Raw genomic sequence first — 25,455 nt, forward strand, 5'->3', positions numbered from 1 at the left:
GAGTTGCAGCTCTGTTTTGACTTTTCTTTTTTGTGGACCACCTTAGGAATATGTGTTCCGAATCGACACATCCTCTAGTCTTGGTCTGAGCTCTGACTGTATCGCTAGCTACTGTATAGGAGATTTAATTAGATCCCATAACCTAGAAGTGCCTGAACTGCTGCCTTGTGGATACCTGGTTGGAGATAATAATATCATCACTGTGAACTTGAAAGGTAAAAAATAAAAAAGGACAACTTTTACCCAGACACCTCATTTTTTTCTTTTGCACTTATAGTTTGTTAAAGTTTGCATACTTTTATAAAATGTATTAAAGTATGAAATGAATATTGGTTTGTCTAGAAATATAATTCTGTACCATCCCCAAGACTTGTAGAAGAAAGGTAACTAGGGGGATTTCAGCTTTTCGGTTTTTTTCCTAACTTCTCTTTCTGAGACAAGCTTTCAATTAACGTTATTGTGTTTACTGAACTAATATATTCATCACCATATTTTGAAGCTAAAAGTATGTGTATTTAATAAACATCCAGAGGGGGTGCAGATTGAAAGTCAAGAGCCAGGAATGAGTCATGCTTTGGGGTGTTGTGTCTAGTTATAGCTAATGCAACAACTGACACAGGCTTGCCTCTCTAGTTCTCTGAGTGTGTTTGAAAATGTGGAGGTATCTAAATAAACTGTGGATTAATAGCAGGATTTGTCAATATTTGGTTTTGTGATTAAAGTAATTGTGTTAGTAAAAGGAAATAATGAAATAATGTTGCTCTCTTCTTAATCCTTTGACAAACACTGTAATTTGTATTTTTTTCCAAAAGCTTACATGACTATACAGCTGGGGTACTTCATGAGTAAGAGAAGGCAATAAGGATGGGGTGGAAAAAAAGACCAAGCATTGTCCTTTGAGTTATGACTTTTTGAGACAGGGTCTCACTATGTAGTCTCGGCTGGCCTTGAACTTATCTTGTGTTTTACTACTCCTTGCTAACTCCTCATGAAGCCATTTTTCCGTCTTAGTTCTAAAGATCTTACATATCTCCCTTTCTTCTCTAGCACTGTACATACATCTCTAAGAGAAATTAGCATGTTTGCTTATCTCAGTAAATGTAAATTTATATATTTCTTTCTTTAATAATGGAAAGCATGCAGCTGGCAGTGGAGGGCAGCTTGAGCAGAAGAAAGCAGCTTTGATGTTCACTATGCCTTCTTATCAGTGTTCAAATGACAACTAATGCTTGCGAGTTAAAAATAGCCAGAAAATTATTTTGCAAGAACTACATTCTTATGAATAACAAAGATTTATTTTGAGTTCATAATATATTTCTAATTCTGTCCCCCCCAAAAACCAATAATGCTTATTATTGCCTTTGATTTTTTTTTTCCTTCAGGGGTAGAAGAAAATAGTCTGGACAGTTTTGTTTTTGATACCCTGATCCCCAAACCAATTACCCAAAGGTACTTTAACTTGCTGATGGAGCACCACAGAATTATACTCTCAGGACCAAGTGGTACTGGAAAGACCTATTTAGCCAACAAGCTTGCTGAATATGTAATAGCCAAATCTGGGAGGAAAAAAACAGAGGATGCAATTGCTACTTTTAATGTGGACCACAAGTCAAGTAAGGTAGGTCACAGAAAACTCAGAAAATAACTGTCTTTTATCCAGGAGTGTCCTGAGCAATCGAGTTTTAAAATCACATGCAATTTTCATGTCAGCACACTGAACAAATTTTGCTTAATCCATAAATCTTCTGTTTTTAGTAACAGTCACTTACCATGTAACTGGAAAGTCACTGGGATTATGTCTAATACAATGGCAGAGCCTTTGTTGTGGATGTCCCTAAACTATGTGTTTACAAAGTGTTATACAAGAAAGGCAGCAATTTATGGTGCTATGGAAAGGAGATGGTTAAATGACTCTATAGGCTGAGCCAGGCAGTATAAAAAGGCAATGTGTGGTTTAAGCATCAATAAATGAACAGGAATTAATGGGGATGTTGCAGGAATAGAGATTGATCTGGAGATAGCTGTAATTATTGCAGAAATACTGATAAAGTAGCAATTTGCTGACATCTTGTCTCTAGAGAAATTCTGCACGAGAAGTTTGGGAAAGTGAGGAATGTTGAAGTTGCCTACCATTCTAATCTACTATAGCAATTTGATCTGTCTCTGCTATTATATTGGCCTGTGATGTTGTCAAAGGCTGCTCATTCATTCCTGGACTGCCTTGACTCAAAATAACCACACAGAAATTGTATTAATTAAATCACTACTTGACCTGTTAGCTCTAGCTTCTTATTGACTAGCTCTTACATCTTAAATTAACCCATTTCTATTATTTTGTATTTTACCACGAGGCTCGTGACCTACTGGCAAGGTTCCCGCTGGTGACTCACTTCCTTCTCCTCAGGTGGCTATAAGGTGTCTTGCTCACTCCACCTACTCTCTCTATTATATATCTTTTATCTTTTTCATCCTGGCTATGTTCTGTTAACCTGTTGACTGAAAAAGCTTTATTCATTAACCAATAAAAACAAAAAATAGACAGACAAACTCCTCACACCAATGTGAGACTGTAAAACTCACTGGTAAGTCACTGGGGGTAGTGGTGCACACCATTAATCCCAACACTCAAGAGATAGAAGCAGGATCTCTATGAGTTCGAGGCCAACCTTGTCTACAGAGTGAGTTCTATGACAGCCAGGACTGTTATATAGACAAACCCTGTCTTGGAAAAACAAACAAATCAACACAAAATACCCAACCTCATTGGCACAGCACTACTTCATAAAGTGAAGAGCGCTAAAGTAGGAAGTACACCTGTTTATTGTTCTGTTTGTTGAAATCTCAGAGGCTGCTACCTGAGGGGCTCTTGGGAAAGTGACCTGTCACCAGGGATACCTTGATGGAGTCCCAGTGAGAGAGAGTCACGCCACAGTTTCAAAATAGCCTAGTTAGATGGTTTACACTGACCAAGCCCCTTAACGTGTTCATCAGCTTTTTCTCACTGTGATAAAAAATGCCTGAGATAAACCGAGAGGGAGGGAGGTTGATTCCTTCTGGCTCAGTTTCTGAGAGTTCAGTTCATGGACAGCTGGCACTTTTGTTTAACCTGCCAAAGCAGAACAGCATTTTCATAAGAGAACTTGATGAGAGGTGGAGAGGATCATCTCAGGGTGGCCTCAAATCAGAGAGAAAAGGGGGGCCTGCATACCCTGTAAAGACATGCCCCAGGGAACCACACCCTTTCACCAGGCCCTCCCTTTGATTAGCTCATTCAGTATCAACTCATCGGTAGACTGATCAATTGGTGATATTAGCGGCCACCCCTTGGTACAATGAGCAGTCCCGTCTCAGTGGGATGGTACATTAACTAGGAGGAGCATTGGGGACTATTACTAGATTCCTTAGCACCTTCATTTTTTCTCAATTGTAGGATGAGGGGAAATGGAAGGTTCTGATGAGAACTCAAAGAAAATGTATGTGGGTTTGCTTTGTTTTGTCTCTGCAACTGGTAGCTATACAGAAAAGTACAGAGATAAACCGTGAAAGATAGCAAGCACACCAATGGAGATTTCTTGCCTAAGATCACATACTCTACAACATATGCATACCTTGGTTCAAAGTTCTTTTCAAACAGTAATATACATAAAGTGCAATGGGGAATTTTAGGCTTAAATACATGTATCCTGTAAATTATGAGTATTTCTTTGGAGTTCAGCACTTTTCAAATTGTGGTTGTGCCATTCTTTGTCATCGGGACTGACAAAAAAAAAATCCCGACATGGAAAACTTGACTCCTCTTTAAGCTGCATTAGAAGGAGACAGTTGCTCATTTGTTCCCACCTGCATATTTAGTGTATGCTGTGTTCCTGTTTCTTTGTATCTCCACATGAAAGCCCTTTAGCCCCCTGTACTTTTCTTTCCAATCAAAAGATAAAAGAACTCTGAGGTCTCTTGGGCATACACTATGTTCTCTTTGGCTTTTCCTCGTTGTTGATGTGCCAGAACACTATACAAGTTCTTTGCCTTGAAAAAAATAAACAAAAGAAAAAAGTGGTTAGAAAATAAGTAAAATGGATTTGGAAGAGGAGACCAATGGACTTTGATAAAGCAGAGGATCATTTTATACATGGCTGGAATTAAATATATCAGCTCTAAAATTCAATGAGAAGCAGTTTGACAATGTAAAGTGTAGTGGGTCAATTCCTCTAGCAAAATATTCTCTTGTGAAAATCCATTTATGTATACATTGTTGTGAGGACACTGCTTGTTTGTTTCCAGCTGTTCAGCCCTGAAATAATCACTCAAAAACCATATTTTTTTGCGATCCTATTTGACCAATAGTTTAAGCATGTTTCTGACAAACTCTTATATCTTAATTTAACCCATCTCTATTAATCTATGTATCTCCACGAGACTGTGGATGACCAGGTAAAGTTCTCGCATCTGTCTCCAGTGGGGCTACGTGGGCTGTGGGTTTTTTTGGTTGGTTGGTTTTGCTTTTCAGATTGGCAAGGGGACTGCTCAGCTCAGATTTCTCGGTGCTAAGTAGTCAGAGGTGAAATTCTTAGGAGTATTTAAATAAAACTTGGTGATAGGAAGAAATCTTAGACAAATCATATAGTATTAATCGAGAAAACACAAAATACAAATGAAAGATGTTAATTTTTCTCCCTTGGTTTGTTATGTGTGAATAAGCTGTCAGTCAGACTGGATACAGAATTAGAGCCAGAGACTATGTCTTATTATTTTCAAGTTGACAGAGAATCCACAGGTTTTTGGATTTTGGAGTGGAGAGGGTGTGAGTGGGAGGATGGTATAAATGAAGAGGAATGACAAGTTAAGACTGTGTTAAGGGTACCCATGAGGAATATAGATTTTTCTAAAATAAAATGCTAATGAGGCATGAAATAATAAGTCTTTTGCTGCAAAAAGAAATAGAGTTGTGTAATTGCTGCTTTGTTTTGTGCTATGCCACTAGAAAGCATTGAAGAGACATGGCCAGAAAGCACTTACTCAAAAAATAAAAAATAAAATCTAACAATAAGCCATCAAAGAGAAAAAGAAAAGTACCTCCTCCTGTTTTCTGTCCCCTTCATTTGACATCCTGTTCCTCTTCTTCCCACACTTCAAGCCCTCCCCTCAAGCTGCCAGCTGGAATATTGTGATTGAGAGCAGAGCACACAAACAATTACACTTTGTGACATTTGATATAACAGCTCCAGAAGGATGGATATATGTTTAGTAAAGAGTCTGTGGCCAGCTGAAGCCACTTGGAATGTTAGGTAGGGAAAGATCAGAAAAGTGGCATGGACAGATTCATCAGTAATGTCTAGAGTCAAAACCCAAGAAAACAAGGATGTAATGGACTGGAACAGTAGCTCTGTCCATGGTCTCAAAGTCTAACCATGAACTTGTCTCACTGCCTTGCCCATCTGGCATATGGCGCTGCTCTATTTTGCCTAACTTGGTAAAAATGGCAAAGACTTAATGAAGTACATCACCCCCTCCATCTAAGCTTTTATATCCCATAGCTGGCCTGAGAATCACAAAGTGATCTCCAGGAGGGTTCTAAAAATGAGTGGCCCATGGCTTTTATCATATTCTCCAGAACCTATTTCATGCCCATCCATTGTTCTGCTGGTCTGAAGTCTCTTGATTCCTTGTGTATTATAGTATGTTGATATTAGAAGAATTTCCTTTCTAAAAATTCTTGATTTCATAATTCTAACTCCTCCTTTCCTTCCTGCTTCTGTGGTAAGATCTTTCTTGGCCGTTTTTACTGCTTGCTTTTACCTTCACGAATGAAAATGTTTCTGATGTTCTATCCTTGTCTCTCCTGCTCCTTTTTGAATGATTCTAGCGGCCTTCTTGTGTGTTGACCTGGAGGGTAGGCATGAATTGAGCATCATTAGCCATGCCCATCCTCCCGTTTCAAGGTTTACTTTCAACCTACAGGTGTGTTCTAGTTTATCTGATCAAATTATATTTAGAAACGGCAGATGTGGGCCCTGCATCAGAGGCCCATCCACTACTATTAACCTCTACCCAACCACCTTCCTATTTCCTCGGATTCCTACAATTTCCCTCTAAAATTCCCCATCACTCTTTTGTCAGCTCTATCCATTCACGGCATGGAAAATAGAATCTCTTTTCATTTGAAATCTAGCTCAATTATCATCCTCCAGTGTTTTCGGTTGCTTTCTACACTCAATCCAAAATACCACACTTTTCCTGTTCAGAACAATAGTGTCCCTTGGCTTCAATAGTCTCAATGTTCTCTGGGCTCATTTCTTTTCTCCTTATGCAATCGTAATTTGACCTTATTGCATCCCATGAATATTACATGTGTCTGTGTGGTCACCAGGAGATGCTGCATGATCTTACCTACCATTTCAGATTATTAGCTTCCTTCTTAACTATTTACCTGTGTTTTCCTTTCACAAAGCTCATTCTTTCCATTTGTCTTTCAAGCGTCATATTTTTGCACTTCTGACTTTCCCTATGCCTGTCTTTCTACATGGGAAGCTCTTCTCTCATTTTTAGCCACCGCAATATTCCCTAGCCATAAAAAAAAAAGTAGTGGGAAGTATTTCTGCTACTTCAGAGTCTTTTCCAGAGGCTGTGAGTAATCTTTGCATCCTGTAAAACAAAATATATGAAAATAATGCAAGTTTATCTTAATTATAGTTATATGTATATTGCCTAGCTTCTTTGTAGATAATAAGCTTCTGGGATGCTTTTAGTTTCATTAGTCATCGTATTTTTTTTTTTTTGATAAATAAATTGCTCCCTCCTACTGACAAGCAAACAAAGGCATCAATGGTCCATAGGTCGATCCTTTCCTGTGTGATGCGTTCTTATTCCCTATTTATGAATCTAGTCTCTTTTGGCTTTCCAATCCTTTTCACATCCCACGACCATACACTGTTTCCCACTGTTACAGCAAAACTCTTATTATTTCCATAAATATATCTTATAGTTGTACTCTATAATGTTGGGAGGGTTGCTCTGAATATTTTAAACACTTTGCCTCATTATATTTTTGTTGTTTGAACCTAGGGCAGACTTCCTCTATCTCTTAGTGCGGTGTTTTATGCATTTCGCCGTCTGTACGGCATTGTGATTTTCTTACTGCCTAGGTTGTCTGCTTATCTACTGGATGTTCTTGGAAACTGAGTCCTTGAGTTCTCAATGCCACCGTACCTGGCACAGAGTAAATTCGTAATAAAGGTGTGTTGAAACAATGAATAACTTCAAACTTACCAGTTGGAATTTTACTTATTATCCAAGTTTCATCTCAAAGGCCACCTTGAATGATTATTACTCAGTGCCCCTACTATGCCTTTTGCTGCTTTATCCGCTCTGCTGTTGGTTCTCTAGCTTAACTTTGGAGATACAGTGAGGAAGCATCCAGTGTGTGTGTGTGTGTGGGGGGGGGATATGTGTTTACCTGACTGCCAGAAATCGGGATCGTGGAATTGTTTTAACCCTGAACAAGATTTACAAATTGAGAAATGGCATTATAAATATGCAAATATTATGGAAATGTTCTTACTGATTAGGATAATTCTAAGGAACTTAATTTTGCTCCTGACCTACCCATCTGTGAGAACCGTCAATCAGAGAACTTGTTATCATATTTAGGTTCAAAGATATTAGACAAGAATAATGCATGGAAAATAACCAGGAAGCTCAAGAAATATCAAGCACTGATACGAAATTATCCTGTAAAATATAAGAAGTGCTTTCTTTGTTTAAAAATGCCAGCAATTACCTGCGGATTATAAATAAATAATTAATTATCTACTATGGGTGAGTGGTCTGAGGACTAGGGATATACTTTTAGATTCAACTCATCTAAATAATTTAAATCAGAATGTTGAAAGTATATAAGGACCTAAAAGGTGCCGTTCTGGTTTTAGTCTGTAACTGAAATAACCTTGATAAAAATCTACCTTACTGAAATTTCAAAAAGAAAAAGATACCTGAAATTTATAGCTTACCATGTAAATTCCCGTCTTGAGCTTATCTGGCTTTTTTTCTGAGGAGGAACCACCGAAATGCAACCTTATATTCAGTTTTAGGCCGGGCGGTGGTGGCGCACGCCTTTAATCCCAGCACTCGGGAGGCAGAGGTAGGCGGATCTCTGTGAGTTCGAGGCCAGCCTGGTCTACAAGAGCTAGTGCCAGGACAGGAACCAAAAACTATGGAGAAACCCTGTCTCGAAAAACAAAAAAAAACAAAACAAACAAACAAACAAACAAACAAAAACAGTTTTAGATATCCTGTGGAAATACTGTTCCTTCCCCTCTTCTCTTTAAAAATGTCAGCCTCTCAGTTTTAAATGGGCTTCGTTCAGGACAATAATGGAAAAAAAAAAAGAAATCAAAGGAAGGACACAGTGTGATATTCCTAAAATTGTCAATTGCTTGCCTGTGGTGGAGGCTCATCTCTGATGTGTTCGCTTGGCCTCTTTAAGGAATTGCAGCAGTATCTTGCCAACCTGGCTGAGCAGTGCAGTGCTGACAATAATGGCGTGGAGCTCCCCGTTGTCATCATTCTGGATAATCTTCACCACGTGGGTTCTTTGAGTGATATCTTCAATGGTTTCCTCAACTGTAAATACAACAAATGGTAAGCGCATGAAAATAATCGGACCAATCATGTTAAGAAATGGTGATGCCATTGACTTCTGTGTACCTTTATATGTTTTAACACTTCTAGTGGATACCATTAGTGCAAAACTTCTAATAGTATCCTAAATTTCCATAGAATCTGCATGTGTGCTTTAGAATAGTTATTTATCCACAGTTATGTCTCTAGAAGGGGTTTGTCTTGCTTTGTTTGCTTGTTTAGGTGCTGGTTTTGTTTTGAGACAAGGTGTCATTATCTTAACCACTCTGGCCTCAGCTTCACAGTAATCCCCCTGCCTCTCTCTTCCCAAACTACTGCACCTGATCTTTGGGTACTTTTATGGAAGCATTATGCCTTCTTTGATGATGTTAGTTTCCATAGACATACCAGAAGTCTAGGATGCCAGTGTGGATGGTGTAATGGTTGGATTCTTTAAATAGGGAATGTGATAGCTAGATATTTCTTTCATTCTTGGGGTCAGGGGTATCTGTTAAATCTCTAATTTTCCTGTTCTTGGTATAATTAGGAGGGCACAATGGCATTCCTGGTTCCGTGGTGGTGGGAGTGTTTTGAAAGAACTATTTTTTTAGAGAGGCTGCCATTGTGTACAATTTTATCTTTTACTAAAGCCTGCACAAAACTTCCCAGAGGGAGACGGGCAGTGGTGGCACACGCCTTTAATCCCAGTACTTGAGAGACAGGGACAGGCAAATCTCTGTGAGTATGAGGCCAGCCTGGTCTACAGTGCTAGTTCCAGGACAGCTAGGGCTGTTATGCAGAGAAACCAAAAAACAAAACAAAACAAAGCAAGAAAAACAAACAAAAACTTCCCGGAAGGAAAGGCATTAATATTGGGAATCATTAAAAATGAAGTGTGGTCTGCAGTGTTAAATGCAGAACTTGGTCAAGCAGCAACAGTTGCCATGTGGTCCGTGCCAGAGACAATTGCATCACTTTTCCCTCTAGCATGAATAATGCTCCATTCTCTTATTTTTCCTAGTCCTTATATTATTGGAACAATGAATCAGGGAGTCTCTTCGTCACCAAATTTAGAGCTACATCACAATTTCAGGTAAGGACTTAAAGGACTGTGTGTGTGTGTGTGTGTGTGTGTGTGTGTGTGTGTGTGTGTGTACGCATGCATACACGCACCTGCCTTCCTAGCTGTGCTCTTGTGTGCACATGTTATTGTTTCTTTCTAATCAGAAAAACGGCTGTTTTTCCCTTTGCTTGTTGACACTCCTGCCCACAGTGACCTGTGTCGTGGGGAAAATTCTCACTCTCCTGACACCCTTTCTCAAGCAGACATTCTGTGATCTTTAATCTGTCATCAAAAGTGTTTCTCTTCCTGCACACTACTTCCCTGGCTAAAATAGAGCATCCTGCTTCTGAGTGAAGGCTGTGAAGAGAGCTCCTATTTCAGGATCTACACTCTCCCACAGCGGCCCTCTCAGCATGCATGCACCCCACCCACTCACTCTCAGGAACATAAGCTCCTTGGGAGCTATGAAGTAAAACTCCAATGATAATAGATTTTCTAAATGTTTGCAGTATCACACTGTGGCTATTAATTAATAGAGGAACATTAGTGCTTTATATTGCAATGATAATTACTATGGAAATACATTTTAAGTTCTCCAAAAGGACATTGGATTTTCCATTTATTTATTTATTTATTTATTTATTTATTTATTTATTTATTTTTGCAGGTGGGTGTTGTGTGCAAACCACACAGAACCAGTGAAAGGCTTCTTAGGCAGGTATCTTCGAAGGAAATTGATAGAGATGGAAATCGAAAGGAATATACGGAATAATGACCTAGTCAAAATCATAGATTGGATTCCTAAGACATGGCATCACCTCAATAGCTTTTTGGAAACACATAGTTCTTCTGATGTGACCATCGGTAAGTTCCAGAATTAGACTATCCCATTTCCTGTGAGCATTGTGTAAAGGTGGCCAGACTGGATGACGAAACAACAAAGAAAGCTAGGCTTCTCAAAGCTTCCAAAGATTAAGGGATTATTTCTTTTGTAAAACCATCTTTCTCTGGGGATTACAGCTACAATTATTTTATTGTATCTGACAATTATGGAAAGTAAAATTAAGTTTGAAATAGAAAAGTATCCAAAAATTAGACCACCAGTCCAAATAAAAAGTCTTCAGAGTAATTTTTTTTTTGCTAAAATGAATACTTTGCAGATTTTTTTCTATTAATTAACTTATTCAGATATGTCATTGAGAGAAGACTTTAGTTAAAAATACGAGCGTTCTGGTAAATAAGTTTTGTGTTTCACGTTTTTTTTCAAAAGATAAAACTGAGTTCCCCTCTTTGGGGAGCACAGTGGTGTCTGTCCACCCCTTAAGTTCATGGGCAGAACTACATTTCCCACTGTTATCAGCCATTAAATATCCTCAGCTGCAGGCATGAATCCTATCTTCAGCTCAGAGTATTTAGACTGATTCCAAATCCTACCATGAATGACATTTTGTAATCCACATTTCCTGTCTGTGCTACTGAACTTTATATTGTCTGTAAAATAGGACTGGAGCAGAAATATCACTATTTCTTCTCATTCTGTGTTATTAAACAATTAATGTTTCATTGGTAGGAAAACAAGAGGCCTAGAGGGGAGGCTTGACCTTCCATGAACATGTTTTCATGACGATTGGGCTGACCAACATTAGAATTTTCTAGGAATATGTGTGCTATATTTCTCCAAAATGTCTCTGAACATGTGTTTGGATTGGTAAATACAATGCTTCTGAAACCTTTTACCATTTGTGTCTTCTCAGGTCCTCGGCTTTTTCTTCCTTGCCCCATGGATGTGGAAGGTTCTAGGGTGTGGTTCATGGACCTTTGGAATTATTCCTTGGTACCTTACGTTCTGGAGGCAGTGAGGGAAGGCCTTCAGGTAGAGTGTTTGACTTGTATTACTGTGTAGAAAAACAAAGTAAAAAAAGAAGCCAAGCCCCTATTCTTTCAAAAACAAATCCATTCCTTTTTTTGGGATATTTATGCAGAAAACTAAAGAAAAGAGCAACAAATGTACAGTAGTGTGTCTCCTATCACAAGGATCATATGTATATGTGTATACATATGTGTGTATATGCATATATGTGTGTATGTATGTGTGGATGTATATGTATATGTGTATGTGTATATACATATGTGTGTATGTGTACATGTGTGTGGGTGTATATGTATATATATATGTATGTGTGTGTGTACATGTCTGTACAGAAGTAACTCTCCCAGCAATGCATTGAAGGCCAAGACTATTACAATGGGTATTGAAAAATGTTCTTATTAAATAGATATGCAATTACAGTTATCCATTGTAAGACACAGACTATTAAGTGGATTCAAGGAAAAAGATATGACTTTATTTCAAACATTTTGCATTTTATGAATTTTCAAAAACCACTATACTACATACAATGTAAGCTGATCTCTCAAAATTTCATTTATTTTAAAAATAGTATCATTTATGAAAACTCACTTATATTAGAGAAGTTATATGATAAAATTGACGTTTAGATGAAGTATTTTTCCCTCCAGATACAGTTTTCTTATTAATAAACTATTATCTTAATCTTTGTTTGTAGATTGATGTTTTATATTTGCTTGCTGAGAAACAAAAAGCAACAGAAGCCTCTTATGAGCCCCAAATCAGTAATACATAAACTGCTTAACTTCCTTAGATTCTATCTTTGAAGATACATGCATCTTTTTTATATTATAGTAAATAATATTTGTAAAACTCTTTCTTGAACATTATAATTGTGTAAAGTTTCCATTTGGGTGAGAGTCCTGCTCATTTTAGTAATCATAACCTCTCAGACGAAATCTATCAATCTCAAGTTTCTTGCTGTGGTTTCTGATAATTTGGTACTAGGTTAGTGTGAACAGCTGAATAGATTACCTTATAGATAAAGAAGTCAAGCTTAGAGCCGGCACATGGAAACTGTACACTTTTAATAATGGACTGTTTTTGTTGTAGTGGAAACTCTTACTATGCGAAAGAATTTAGATAATGGGAATTTTGGAAGGCCCCATCCATGACCTCTAGGGCAGAAAAGGTCATTGGATCTCATAGTGACCTTATGTTAGAGGAATAAGTGAAGACATGATTCTGGGTCTGTCACTTTGGAAGATTGTAAAAGGAAAGTCATTTTTGGATGAAGGCTGGTGCTTCACTGAGGACCATCTGGGGGATGCTCTGTGACACATGTTCAGATTGGAAAGGATGCTGCTGACACACGCAATCTGAGTTCTTCTGGTGATTCCATCTTTCTTGAAATGTCAGCGATTAAATCATCTCTTTCTGGATGTTTAGATTTCTGTTGTTATTTTCTTGTTATTTTTTTATTGATTGATTGATTGATTGATCTTTTGTACTCTTGCTGTCCTAGCTGATTCTTTATAAAGATTGGCGTCAACTCTTTATGCACTCTCAAGTCTTTTTACATCAATTTTAGACTTAAAAGTTTTTTGTTTGAGATTTACTTATTATTTTTAGGTGATAAATGTTTTGCCTGTGTGTATGTATGTGCACCACATATATGCCTTGAGCCTTTGGAGGTGAGAAGAAGGTGTCAGTTATCCTAGACCTAGAGTTAAGGAAGATTGTAATTTGTCATGACAGTGCTAAGTATCAAACTTGGCTGTTCTTAAAGCGTCTTCAGTGCTTTTAACCACCAAACTATCCCTCAAATCCCTAAACACAAACTTTTTAAGAATTGTACATTGCCAGGCAGAGGTGGCATATGACTTTAATCCCAGAACTTGGGAGGCAGAGGCAGAGGCAGATGGATCTCTGGTCTACTGAGTGAGTTCCAGGATAGCTAGGACTGCACAGACAAACCTGTCTTGATACCCCCTCAAAAAGAATTGTGCATTTTCCCTTTTAGTCAGTTGTGCACATATCTGTATTTTTTTTACCCTATGTTAAGTAGTTTTTAGCTGAGACAAAACTTCCTGCTCCCATATGAGAGATAGTTTTTTAAAAAAAAAAGTGATGGAAAACAAATAATCTTCAGATTTCTGCCTCTGTTCCTACCTCAAAAAGAAATATTGGGACCTAGATAATTTTTGTAATATCATGGATTCAAATTTTAATATAATTTCTGGAGAAACTTAAAAGCATTCCATGGGCTTGTACTCACAGTGCCTGTAATTTTCTTTTGTCTCCCTGAAACCCTAAAAGCACTGGCTATCAACAGAGAAACCACAAGTTGTCCTCTGAGGTTGTGTCACTAGAGCACCTGATAGCCAGAATGATCCTAGGTGACGCAGGTCACAAAGGAAAAAAATGGACACCATTGCCTCCTCCTGAGTGTAGCATTTCCTCCATGGTCTCTCAGCCTTACTCCTTGTTTACAAAATCCTGCCAGGCACCATCTCCTCTTCAGTTTATAACATTGTTTATAACATAGGAACTCATGGATCATCATCTCCCTGTGTTATACTGAGCCTGCTTTCTCCAGTCTCTTGTATCTTTTTCTTAATTGTGCTCATGATTTTCCCATAGATTCTTACAGAACTCATATTTGGGTTTCCATTTTCTCCCTCTTTTTGTAGTATTCTCGTTTATAAGTGTATCAAAAGTCTTCCAAATGGAAGTGATGGAATTACGGGGCGGGGAGGGGAATGGCTGTCTGAGTATAATGAATGGACAAAATGCCTCTTCATTCTTCATCTTTCCAAAGTACATTTTACTAGAGAACTCCCTTTATTGTAAAAACAGATTTTGTTTTTTAGATCTCGTTTATCAACCTGGAGAATTTTGTTTGTTTGTTCATTTCTCCTGGGTTTTTAAAGTTATTTGTAACAGCAAACATGTCCAAGAATGCCTTTATTTCCATATAATAAACCTCCTTGGTGCTTTCCCTCACATCAGGTGATCCCTTCTGTCTTGTAGAATTGGGGGGCTTTAAGTGACCTCTGTAGATGTATCTACATTTAAAATCTGGAAAATTCTCCTGAGGACTGAATGTGAAAATAGCCACCTGATTCTTTTCTCACCTGATATAAATGACCTTTGTAATGTGGTGAACTTTTAGATGTACGGGAAACGCGCCCCATGGGAAGATCCCTCCAAGTGGGTCCTTGAGACCTACCCGTGGAATCCTGTATCCTTGCCCCAGGAGGGCCCAGCACTACTGCAGCTGCGGCCAGAAGATGTTGGGTATGAAGGCTGCACATCGACGAAGGAAGCCACAGCATCAAAGCACATTCCCCAGACTGATACAGAAGGGGACCCCTTGGTAAGCATGGCCTGCTATTGTTTTATCTTCACATCAGTCTGTAGTCATTGGCATTTAGCCATCATTATCAATGACCAGTTACTGTAGTTAATGTATGAAATCAGCCTGATGAGGCTGATCATTCAAAATGTTACGAGTAGAGCAATTCCCATCGTTCAAATTCTTTAAGAAAAAAAACAAAAACAAAATTCAACTTATTTGTCAAAAAAAAAAATGTAAGAAACCCTGAAACTGGTTCAAACTGTATAAGTATGATTTTTCTCTGATTATACATTAAATTGTGTTGATATTTAGATAATCTGTATTTTAATTGTCCTGACAATCCACTGGGTATTTAAGAGAAAACTGGAAGTTTGCCTATAACTAATATATGATCAAATGTACACAGAACAAAGCCTATTTTCTATATATAAACTAGCCACATTAAATGCACAGTTAGGCCGGGCGGTAGTGGCACACGCCTTTAATCCCAGCACTTGGGAGGCAGAGGCAGGCGGATCTCTGTGAGTTCGAGACCAGCCTGGTCTACAAGAGCTAGTTCCAGGACAGGCTCCAAAACCACAGAGAAACCCTGTCTCGAAAAACCAAAAAAATAAATAAATAAATAAAATAAGTGCACAGTTAGTGTTCTGTTGCTTTCAGGAAGAAAGGATAAGCTCTGTTGTTTATGAGATTTATTTCTTTTTATGTGCATTGGTGTGTTACCTGCATTTGTGTCTGTGAGAGGGTTGTAGACCTCCTGGAACTAGAGTTACAGATAGTTTGTGAACTGTCTTGTGGGTGATAGGAATTGAATCCAGGTCCTCTAGAAGAACAGTCAGTTCCTTTAACTGCTAAGACATCTCTGTGGCAATCAAAAAGGATGTAGCCTTACCCTGTTCCTCATGGTATTAGACCATATAATTTTAGTTTTAAAAGCACTACAATAGTTTCAGTGTATACAACTCTAATGTCTGATTATTATGAGAGTATTAAGTACGTACTGTGATTAGCAATAAAGACCCATTTTAGTGTATCTGCTTTTTACTCATAGCATTCTACTAGTGAGAACCTCAAGAAATTATTACCTTGCATGCTCAGTGACCAAAAGGATCATCTAAAGTTAAACCTTGGGTCAGATATATTCTGTTGTGAACATACATATGTTGCCTCTGTCTTTGTTTCCATATGTTTGTATAATCTCTGATAGAAAGCAAAAATATGTTGCAGTCTAATCTAAATTAGAAATCCTAGTAGGGGAATTATTATTATCAGGAGTCTGGTTTTGAATCTGAACAAGAATGTATGTTCTAGTATAGTGAACATTATTCTAAAATGAAATGTACATGCATCGTCAAAATGTTTAACGTTGGCACATGTGTGCTGAATGCTACGATTTGGTGATGATAGTAGGTGTCATTGTTTATGATCTTAAAAGGGCATAGTCCAATAGTGATGCGAGACATGTGCTTGCATTGACCGCAGCAGGTACAGGGGAACTGGTGGACAAAGTTGTGAGTCTGTTACAGGACCTGACAGATGGGATAGTTGAGCTGGGTATTGAAACAAGCATTGGCATTGTTTGTGCGGTTGAATGCAGAACCTCTCAAATCAAGGAATTATCACACAAAACACTGCCAAACAGCACAGTGAAAATTAAGAGTTAGAGGCTAAATAACAGTTGGTCAGAAGAATTAAAACTATAGACTTATCCAGCTGTTAGATCTCATTGAGTCATTTTATTTTCACATGTAGTTAAAACTTGATCACACGAACAGTGGGGCATCATTGTTTATCTGTTTAGCTTTGTAGTTGCTTAAGATGATTTAAGTAACAGAGCAGAGGAGAAAGCATGGGGCTGGGGTAGCTGGCAGAACTACCTGAGAAAAACTGAAGAATGTGTTAAAGTAATAGGCATTATCTTGGCTGTGAATATAGATAGGAAGGATGCAGGGGAGACCAGGGGAAAATGATGTTCAGAGAATCCAGACCTATCACAATGGTAACTGAGTTGTATGTGAACTCACTTTCTATCATATCTTTTGATGGCAATTGAATACAACAACATGGCCAGAAGCAGAGTGAACCACATTGGTACGTGTTTATTACAGATCTGAGACTGGGAGCTGATGCTGATTGAACCTATTATAGAGCACCATTTTCTTTTATTTACTTTATTTTCTGTATATGAGTGTTTTTGCCTGCACGTATGTGTGTGCGCCAAGACGTATGCCTGGTGCCCACTGAGGTTCAAAGTGTATTTTCTCTTGTTAAGTGGGGAGGGTGCTCAGACACAATACTTCTATAAACCAGCTTCAGTCAAATGCTTAAGTTTCAGGCATTATCACAAACCATTTTCATCTCATATCCTTGTGTAGGTGGTTTAATACATTATGGTAGTTGAGGCTGAAATGCTATTGAAAAATGCCCTGAAAATTATCAAAATGATTTCAAAATACTCTATAACCACAGCCTCTTTGTCAAAATGGCATTCCTGCTGGAACTGATGATTGCCAGTTCATTCTTTATTTCATAAGCTTTATTAAACATACATTTTTATACTGACATACAAATATTCATGGCCTGACTGAAGACTAAGAAATCTTGTTTGAGATATCTCCTCTCTATTTCTCTGAGTTGAAATATAAAGGACAACTCTGATTGTTCCAGAAAGTACTGTAGTTAGTATTTGGCACTAAGCAATATAAAGTTTATTGTCCTGGAAGAAGCCTTCAATAAGAAAACAAGTCTCCAACCCTCACGAAGACAGGCGCCAATTACCCTGTGCCTTCTGAAATTGTTGAGCCATCGATTTTCCAAGTCTGCTTTTAAACATTCCTTTTTTTTTTCCTAGCTCCGATCTCTAATAGTGGAACTGCAGATCTATTGAAATCCAAGCCTTTTATTTTATAATACATCGGAGAGCTGTCTTTCTCCCCAGGTGCGCTCAGGCACAATCCTCTCTCCTGGAACAAATGCTACCTTTCTCCTGTGAAGTTGAGACGCTTGAGAAGGCTGCCATTGTTCCAGAAAGGTGGCTTTTGTTCTCCGTGATGTATCAATCATATTTCAGCCAGAGCCTCAGTGACAGCAAACACTTGACAGTGATTCTTTCCTTCTCCCTCTTCAAATGCTCATGGTCCGCTTCCTCCTGTTACCCCTCTCAGGGGGGTCAGCTCCTGAACAACAGATGGTGCGCTGTTTGCAGCAGCTGGCTTCATTCCACTCCATCCCCCGCTCCTCTCAAGGGACAGTGCTTGCGAGCCTGTGTGTGTGCACGCGTGCGTGCGTGCGCGTGTGCGTGTGTGTGTGTGAACATTCAAGACTTTCACTTGCCATTCAGCACTCTCTGCTTCTCCCAGCCAAAAAGCTGGGAAGCTTGGCTTGTTCTCCAGCAACCAACCCAGATGTCCAGCTGTGATAGTTTCCTTTTCAGTCTCGCTGCTGGAGCAGAATTCATTCCCAGTACCAAATGAAAGAGTTATCTTGTGGCCCTATTTTGTTCTGTCGGTGTAGACCTGTAGTCCTATTTGAGAGAAACAATTCAGGCGCCAGATCAGTGAGCAAAAACTGCCCTGTGCATTTCGTTTGGATGGGATGAAAAGAGAAAGATCTCCAAGATGGCTCAGGGCCCTGCTCATTCTGGGGCTGGCTGACTCGGTGCTCACAGGGATGTCTCTTTCTCTTTCTTCAGATGAATATGCTAATGAAACTCCAGGAAGCAGCCAACTACTCGGGCACACAAAGCTGCGACAGCGATAGCATCCGCCACCACGAAGACGGTTTGGATTCCTCACTTGAGTCCACTCTCTAAAGGGTGGGAGGAGCTAGGCGAAGGACGATGCCTTTCAGAGGTGTTTTAAAGACAGGTATTGTCACTAAACCACTGCCAGTATGAAAGTCCCCTGTCCAGAGCCCTGACCCAGAGCAGTCGTGGCCTCCAAGGAGGCAGCAAGATTAAGCTGGAAGCACTGAGATGCTAAATTTAAATGGGAGCTTAGTTTATTTTATTCCTAGGCATTTTATAATCATGGAGTCAGCAAGGGCGCTCCATTATGTGACTGGAAAGGACCCTGACGACAGGGCAACCGAGTAGATTGCACATGGGATAGCAGGCCGGACTTTATTTTCTTCCTCTTTCAAAGTTTACAATGCAGGACTTTTTTTTTTCCTTTTCTTGTCCTTTCTTTTTTTGTGCCTTTCTTTTGTTTCCTCTGAGGGACTGCCCTCCTCAGGCAGGGTCCGCTCTTCTGATCCATGCAACAGCCTTTGTGGCCACATGGTGCTGGTGACAGGGATGCAGTAGTGTCTGTGTTGTGCGCTCACTCCATTGCAGAATGACTCCAGGAGGCCAGTCCTCACCGTAAGCACAAAGGGAATTGTGCAACCACCAGGAAAACACTACTGTGGCAAACGGGAAGGGCCAGCTTCCTTTTAACCGCTGTGTTCTCCCCGAGTGCGCTACCCCCCTTAGTGTATGAGTCCTGGGTTTTATAAGGTTGTTTTTACCACAGTGGTCTTTTTCAAACCACCTGCCCACTCCCTGAACCAGAGTTTTATACCAATTATTAGTCAACACTGACAAAAGGCTTTTTTAGGGCTGTATTTGTTTTTGCCTTTTCAGTGAAAGAAGGAACATTTTCTATGGTGCTGTCTCACTGCCTTAAACCAGATTTCTCCAACAGTTTAACAGTTGGTTTCGATCCTAAACCATTGGTAATTTCCACTGTCTCTTCATTTACAACCAAGCAACACACCAGTTAACACAGCCTCACTCCTCGAGTTCGTTTTTCTTATTTTCTTTTTCTTGAAAGAAATGGATAGGAGAAAAATCAATATTTTTATCTTATGAATAAAGAGATTTCTTTGCCTATCCTGCCAATAATTTGAGAACCCTAGAACCCCTCTGTGCCCATCACTTCGAAGCAGAGACATGTGGCTTTATTCCATCCAGGGCTAAATGAAAGCAGTTCAGAAGGTGGGAGATTTCTAACTCGGATCCAGGTGAAATACAAGCACTGGGTTCAGCATGAGCACAACTCTTTCCTTCCCTCATCTTTATCTTTCCAAGAAAAGAAAATGTTAGTTTTGACGCATGTTGTTTTGATTGCTATTGTTGTACACGAGACATTCGGCACTAAAGAACACTGAGGCAGTCAGCCACTGTGGAAGAGGAAGCATTTATACTGTACAAAACGGTTAGATTTGCACACTCTACTGGGTAGGTATTGTAAATAATGATTTTCCTTTCCTTCAAACTTGCACAAAATCAAAACTAACACAAAATTGTATCTTATCCTGTTGGTGTTACGAGGTGTTCCACTTGCTGAGATTTCCTGTATGTTGCAAACCAATGCAGAATGCAACCCCTCGAAGCTGTTATTATCTGGTGTGTTTGTCCTGTACTTACAAGTTGTTGTGACAATGCAGGAGCTCTCCGTGCTAGAGTGAGCATGCTTCCAGACTGTACATGAGGCCAGTACACTTTTGGATGACTAACTGTCTGAAAGTACATCTCTTGCGGCAGGCTATGAAGACAGTGTGTGAAAACTGATCAGTCACTGGCAAAGTGACACCACCCACAGAGGATGGGTTCAAAGTTTAGGAAACTTAAGGTCTATGCCATGGTATAGATGTAGCTCTGTGCGCCTTTTGGGACATGTTATTGGTGCTACCTTCTGTGACCATCTATGGGTTGGTTTCTCTAGAGCAAAATTAACAACATGAGGTATCTGTGCAGATTTCAGAGTGTCATTAAGTTAATGGGTCGTCACATGGTGCTATTGCCCCGAGGGAAATCAGACTGAACTTGTGCACACAGAATTGTCACCCCGACTTTGAAGCCTCAACTTTGGATCAAATCTGCCGTGCAACATCAATGCACGTAGCTGGATGAGTGACTAGTTGCCCTTGTATGATATGTCATCTAAGGACATTGCTAATCTTTCCCTGCCATTTCGAGAAACACGGTCCACACATGAGCATCAACAGAACTTCCTGCAATACATCCCAGTAGGTACGCCTAGTTTACAACATAAACTAGTTTGTGAAACATTTGTCTGTATACATTTTATATTTTGTACATTTTTGGATGTAACATATCATGTAAATAGGCAGAAGCAGTGAAAGAAATCACCTGAGAAATTTTGTAGTCTTTGTAAAGCCCCAACAATCAGTACCTGGTGTCAATGGACCTTACTGAATGATGTATTTTCTATTGGTTTATTGTTCCTCTAGCTTGTAAACCAGCTTGCATATATTTTTTTGCAAATGTGCACCCTGTATCTGTCTAAATTATTACTTTGCCATTAAAGTGGAATTATTTATTGACAACAAGGTGTGGTGTCTGTGTATGGGGAAATTTTAAATGGTGATGTGTAGGGACGTGTCAGACTTTAAAATGCTGCCTCACTATTAACATGCCCTCAGAAGGGATCTTTGTGAACCTCTATTTTATAAGCATCATCAGAAGGGCTCCAAAGGTTCAAGTACATACATGCAACTATATGCAGTATATATGTAGCTCCGAAAGTGAGACTTAATTTATCCAGTGAATATTTTTTGCAAATTCCAATATGCCTGGATGACAAAGTACAAATTAATATCAAAATAAAGTGTCTATATTCACTGAGGTAAATGAACTCATTATGTGTTTCTTTGTTTTTATTCCAACAAATTCACTTTGGACCTTTTAGTAATAATGATGATTTTAAAATAAAAGTAACTGTGTGTGTGTGTGTGTGTGTGTGTGTGTGTGTGTGTGTAAAAAGAATGGGAGGGAGAGAGAGATAGACAAAGATAAAAAGGCATAAAGAGTTTGTGAAATAGGAATAAACTTCCTTTAAAATTATAATTCCTTTCAAAATAGTTTGGACATTTCTTGAATCCTAGTAGTAGGATGTGTATCTGGTTGCTTTCTGTTTTTTAATTCTAACAGATAAATTACTGGCATTTCTGATCCATCCTGAACTATAAATCAGTGTCTTATTTCTATAGTCAGTTGAGAGATATAGGACACATCTACAGTTCTTGTTCAGAGTATGAATTAATCCAGTGCTTGATCGTGGCAGCGTATCTCAATGGTCGAACACTTACCTAGCATGTGGGAAGCACTGGATTTAATGTTTTTTTGTTTTGTTTTGTTTTATTTTGTTTTTCCTGAGAGGAAGAAAACAAAACCTGAAGATGACTCTTATAAATGAAACATCAGACTACATAAGTCAGAATCCCAATGCCGCCATTCTTCTCATGTGTCTATTGAAACTCTGCAAGCCTCAATTTTCTCACTATAAAATGTGAGGAAAGTACCCCTCTTAGAGGTTACTGTGAAAATCGAATGTTATTTATTACATGAAAATGCTATGGGCAGCACATAGCTCCCCTATTTTCACCAAAAGCCATAGGAAATAGTCATTACCCTATTTTCAGTATTCTTAAAAATGGTATGTGTAAAAGTTATTTTTAGAATAGGCTTTTGGTTTTGGGTGCTGGAAACAAAAATAGGAAATCATGTACTGTGAGCTCATGATCTATGACTGAACTGCACACCTATTCCAAAATGTTGGTAAGAGTACATCTTAAATTTGGCTTTACCATGTATAAAATGAAGCCAGTGATTGTACTCATTCATACAAAGAACTCAAGAAATTGGACATCAAAAGATCACATAATCTAATAAAAATAATGGAGTACAGACCTAAAGAGAGAACTCTCAACAGAGGAATCCAAAATGGCTGAAAGACACTTAAAGAAATGTTCAACATCCTTAGTCATCAGAGAAATGCAAATCAAAACAACTCTGAGATTCCATCTTACACCTGTAAGAATGGCCAAGATCAAAAACACTGATGACAACTTATGCTGGAGAGGTTGTGGGGAAAAGGGAACACTTCTGCATTGCTGGTGGGAACCTTTGGATGTCAGTGTGGTGATTTCTCAGAAAATTAGGAAACAACCTTCCTCAAGACCCAGTAATACCACTTTTGGGTATATATCCAAAGGATGCTGAATCGTGCCACAGGACATGTGCTCAGCTATGTTCATAGCAGCTTTATTTGTCTAGCCAGAACCTGGAAACAACCTAAATGCCCCTTGATCGAAGAATGGATTTTAAAAAATGTGGTACATTTATACAATGGAGTATTACACAGCAGAAAAAAATAACGACAGCTTGAATTTTGTAGGAAAATGGATGGAACTAGAAAACATTATTTTGAGTGAGGTAACCCAGACACAGAAAGACAATTATCACATGTACTCACTCATAGATGGTTTTTAAACATAAAGCAAAGAAAACCAGCCTACAAACCACAATCCTAGAGAATTTAGACAACAATATGGATACTAAGAGAGACTTACATAAATCTAATCTACATGGGAAGTAGAAAGTATAAAAAGACAAGCTCTCCTGAGTAAATTGGGAGCATGGGAACCTTGGGGGAGGGTTGAAGGAGGGAGGGGAGAGGCAGGGAGGGGAACAGAGGAAAATGTAGAGCTCAATAAATATTATGGAAAAAAACTTGTAAAGTGTACTGAGGAATGGACCTTAAAGTGCTCTAAACATTGCCTCCAAGTCAATAGTTGTTTATTGTTATATTTGCATTACCATAAATTAAAAAGCTTTATTTAGTGTTTATGTACATGCGTGCATGCTTGTGTGAGATTTTTGCAATGTGTGGGAGTGCCTTCTTAAAAAGAGTATCTTGTTCAGTTGCTCATGTATCTATTAGGATTATCACATATTTACTCATATGTTTTGAAAACTGGGTATTTTTAAATGTAGAAAGCTCTGAAAAAAGTAGTCGGAACATCTTAAATTCTTTCCCGGTGTTAGGTATTATTATTCAATGGAACTTTATTATATGCCTAACATATGCCAGGCTTCTTCTGGCATCAGATGCCATGAGATGCCATCCATTTTCTCCCCACATCAAAACAGTGTGGATAAATCTTCATTAAGATCCTCCTTCCGCGTGAAGTACCATTAGCTGGGTAATTTTAGTGATGAGTGAATGCTGAAATTGTGCTAATGTCAGTTTATTAACTGTACTGCTAGAATTCACCTGAGTCTTTTAACTTGACTGAGAGTGTCTTTAAAACAAAATATCATGCTCATGTTGTGTGGCTTACTTGACAGGCATACTTCTCCTTGATGGTCCTGCTGCAGAAGTCTGAAGACATATATAAAATGCGGTCTTCTCCTTCATCTCTTGAATAGACCAAATAGCTACTCTTCCTGTCTTTGCTGATTGTCCCAATCCTCAGCTTCTTTTTCACCATGCTTACAGTTTTGATTCTGTTCGCTATAACAATACCCAATGAAGAATCTAAAGACAATTATTAAACCAAGGACGATAACTTTCTGGACAGTATAGCTATGTGAGCATGTGTCAGTGTTCTACTGTGATCCCCCATATGCTGAAAACTTTAGAGGGGGAACCTGAGAGGTTCTTTCTTGCTACATATTTTTAGAAAATGTCGGTAAACCAAAACCAAACAATTATTTGTTGAAAGAGTTTCAGGTCGTTCATTGGCAATCAAGTAGAAGAGTGAGTGACTGATTCTATAGGATAAATATTAATCTCAAACTTTGTTAAATCATTAATGAAAATTCCTTAATGTATTCTAATTTATTCAAAAAGAAATTCACAAATCATATTATGCTTGACATTTTGTCCCTGTCAGATTGGGAATGATACTCAAATGGCTCATCTTCTGCCTCAACCAAATCCATGGGTTGATACAGGTGTGCCGCCATTTCCAGGTTAGAGCGCTACTTTTATTTTAGGAAATATTCTTTCTTTTGTTCTTTATATATTCTCATATGCCAGGTCAAACTTGCAATGTTTCAGATAAGCCTTCCTTGTCTCTCAAACTAGGTCAAGAATGTGAATCATCTTCTTTTCGAGGACCGGTCCGTGAATGTGTGGGGTGGAGGACGAGAAGGAGAGAGACGCAGCTATGATACGGCATTCTCAGACCCTAGAATGCGTTTCATTCTAATAACAGTAGACTGAAGAAAAGGATCGTTGAGTCTGGAGACTTCAACTAATCCTACCACCCGTTAAACAATGGTGTTAAGTAGAGGAGCGACCACCTTTGAGAGAGGTGCTTCCTCAGAAGCCAGATTGCTAATTAGAAGTCTGACTACTAATTAGAACGTTAACTGGTAGCTAGAAGGGGAAACAGATAACCTAAGGGCTAACTAAAGGCTGTCTACTGCCATGAATTCAGAATGCTTTCTTTCCCCAGTTAGATGTCATTATCTGGATACCTCCTTTTTAAGTTTCCTCTTTCTTGGTTGCCTTAGCCATGTACAGGACAATTTAAATATGTGAGACTTTTTTTTTTTAACAAAGAAAAGACAACAAGTAGTTGAAAATGAAATGGTAGAATCTGGAGGTCCAGTGCCAACTGAAAATATGAAAATAAAAATCCTTAGCCCCGAAACGGTTCCCCACAGGAAAGATCCTGACAAAGTAGAGAAAACTAAGAATAGAACCGGAAGGGGGCAGCACTGATCTTCATTGTTCATTTGGGTTTTTCCCACCTAATGTTTCAATCTTTTTTTTT

General features: G+C 38.7%; 1 protein-coding gene across 5 annotated transcripts in view; it reads left to right on the forward strand.

Moving 5' to 3' along the window:
• The window catches only part of Nav3 (neuron navigator 3), a 714,280-nt gene extending 692,811 nt beyond the window's left edge, over positions 1–21,469 (forward strand). For all 5 annotated transcript variants that reach the window (XM_026784582.1, XM_013350349.2, XM_026784583.1 and 2 more), the window contains 8 exons: positions 47–215; positions 1,383–1,618; positions 8,480–8,634; positions 9,635–9,706; positions 10,344–10,540; positions 11,431–11,549; positions 14,701–14,904; positions 18,578–21,469. In XM_026784582.1, coding sequence (XP_026640383.1) covers positions 47–215; positions 1,383–1,618; positions 8,480–8,634; positions 9,635–9,706; positions 10,344–10,540; positions 11,431–11,549; positions 14,701–14,904; positions 18,578–18,697 — 1,272 coding nt within the window. In that variant the 3' untranslated portion in view covers positions 18,698–21,469. The remainder of the gene's footprint in view (positions 1–46; positions 216–1,382; positions 1,619–8,479; positions 8,635–9,634; positions 9,707–10,343; positions 10,541–11,430; positions 11,550–14,700; positions 14,905–18,577) is intronic.
• Positions 21,470–25,455: the final 3,986 nt, after the last annotated feature.

The sequence above is a fragment of the Microtus ochrogaster genome, chromosome 24 (assembly GCF_000317375.1).
Source record: "Microtus ochrogaster isolate Prairie Vole_2 chromosome 24, MicOch1.0, whole genome shotgun sequence".
In the NCBI taxonomy this organism is placed as follows: Eukaryota; Metazoa; Chordata; class Mammalia; order Rodentia; family Cricetidae; genus Microtus; species Microtus ochrogaster.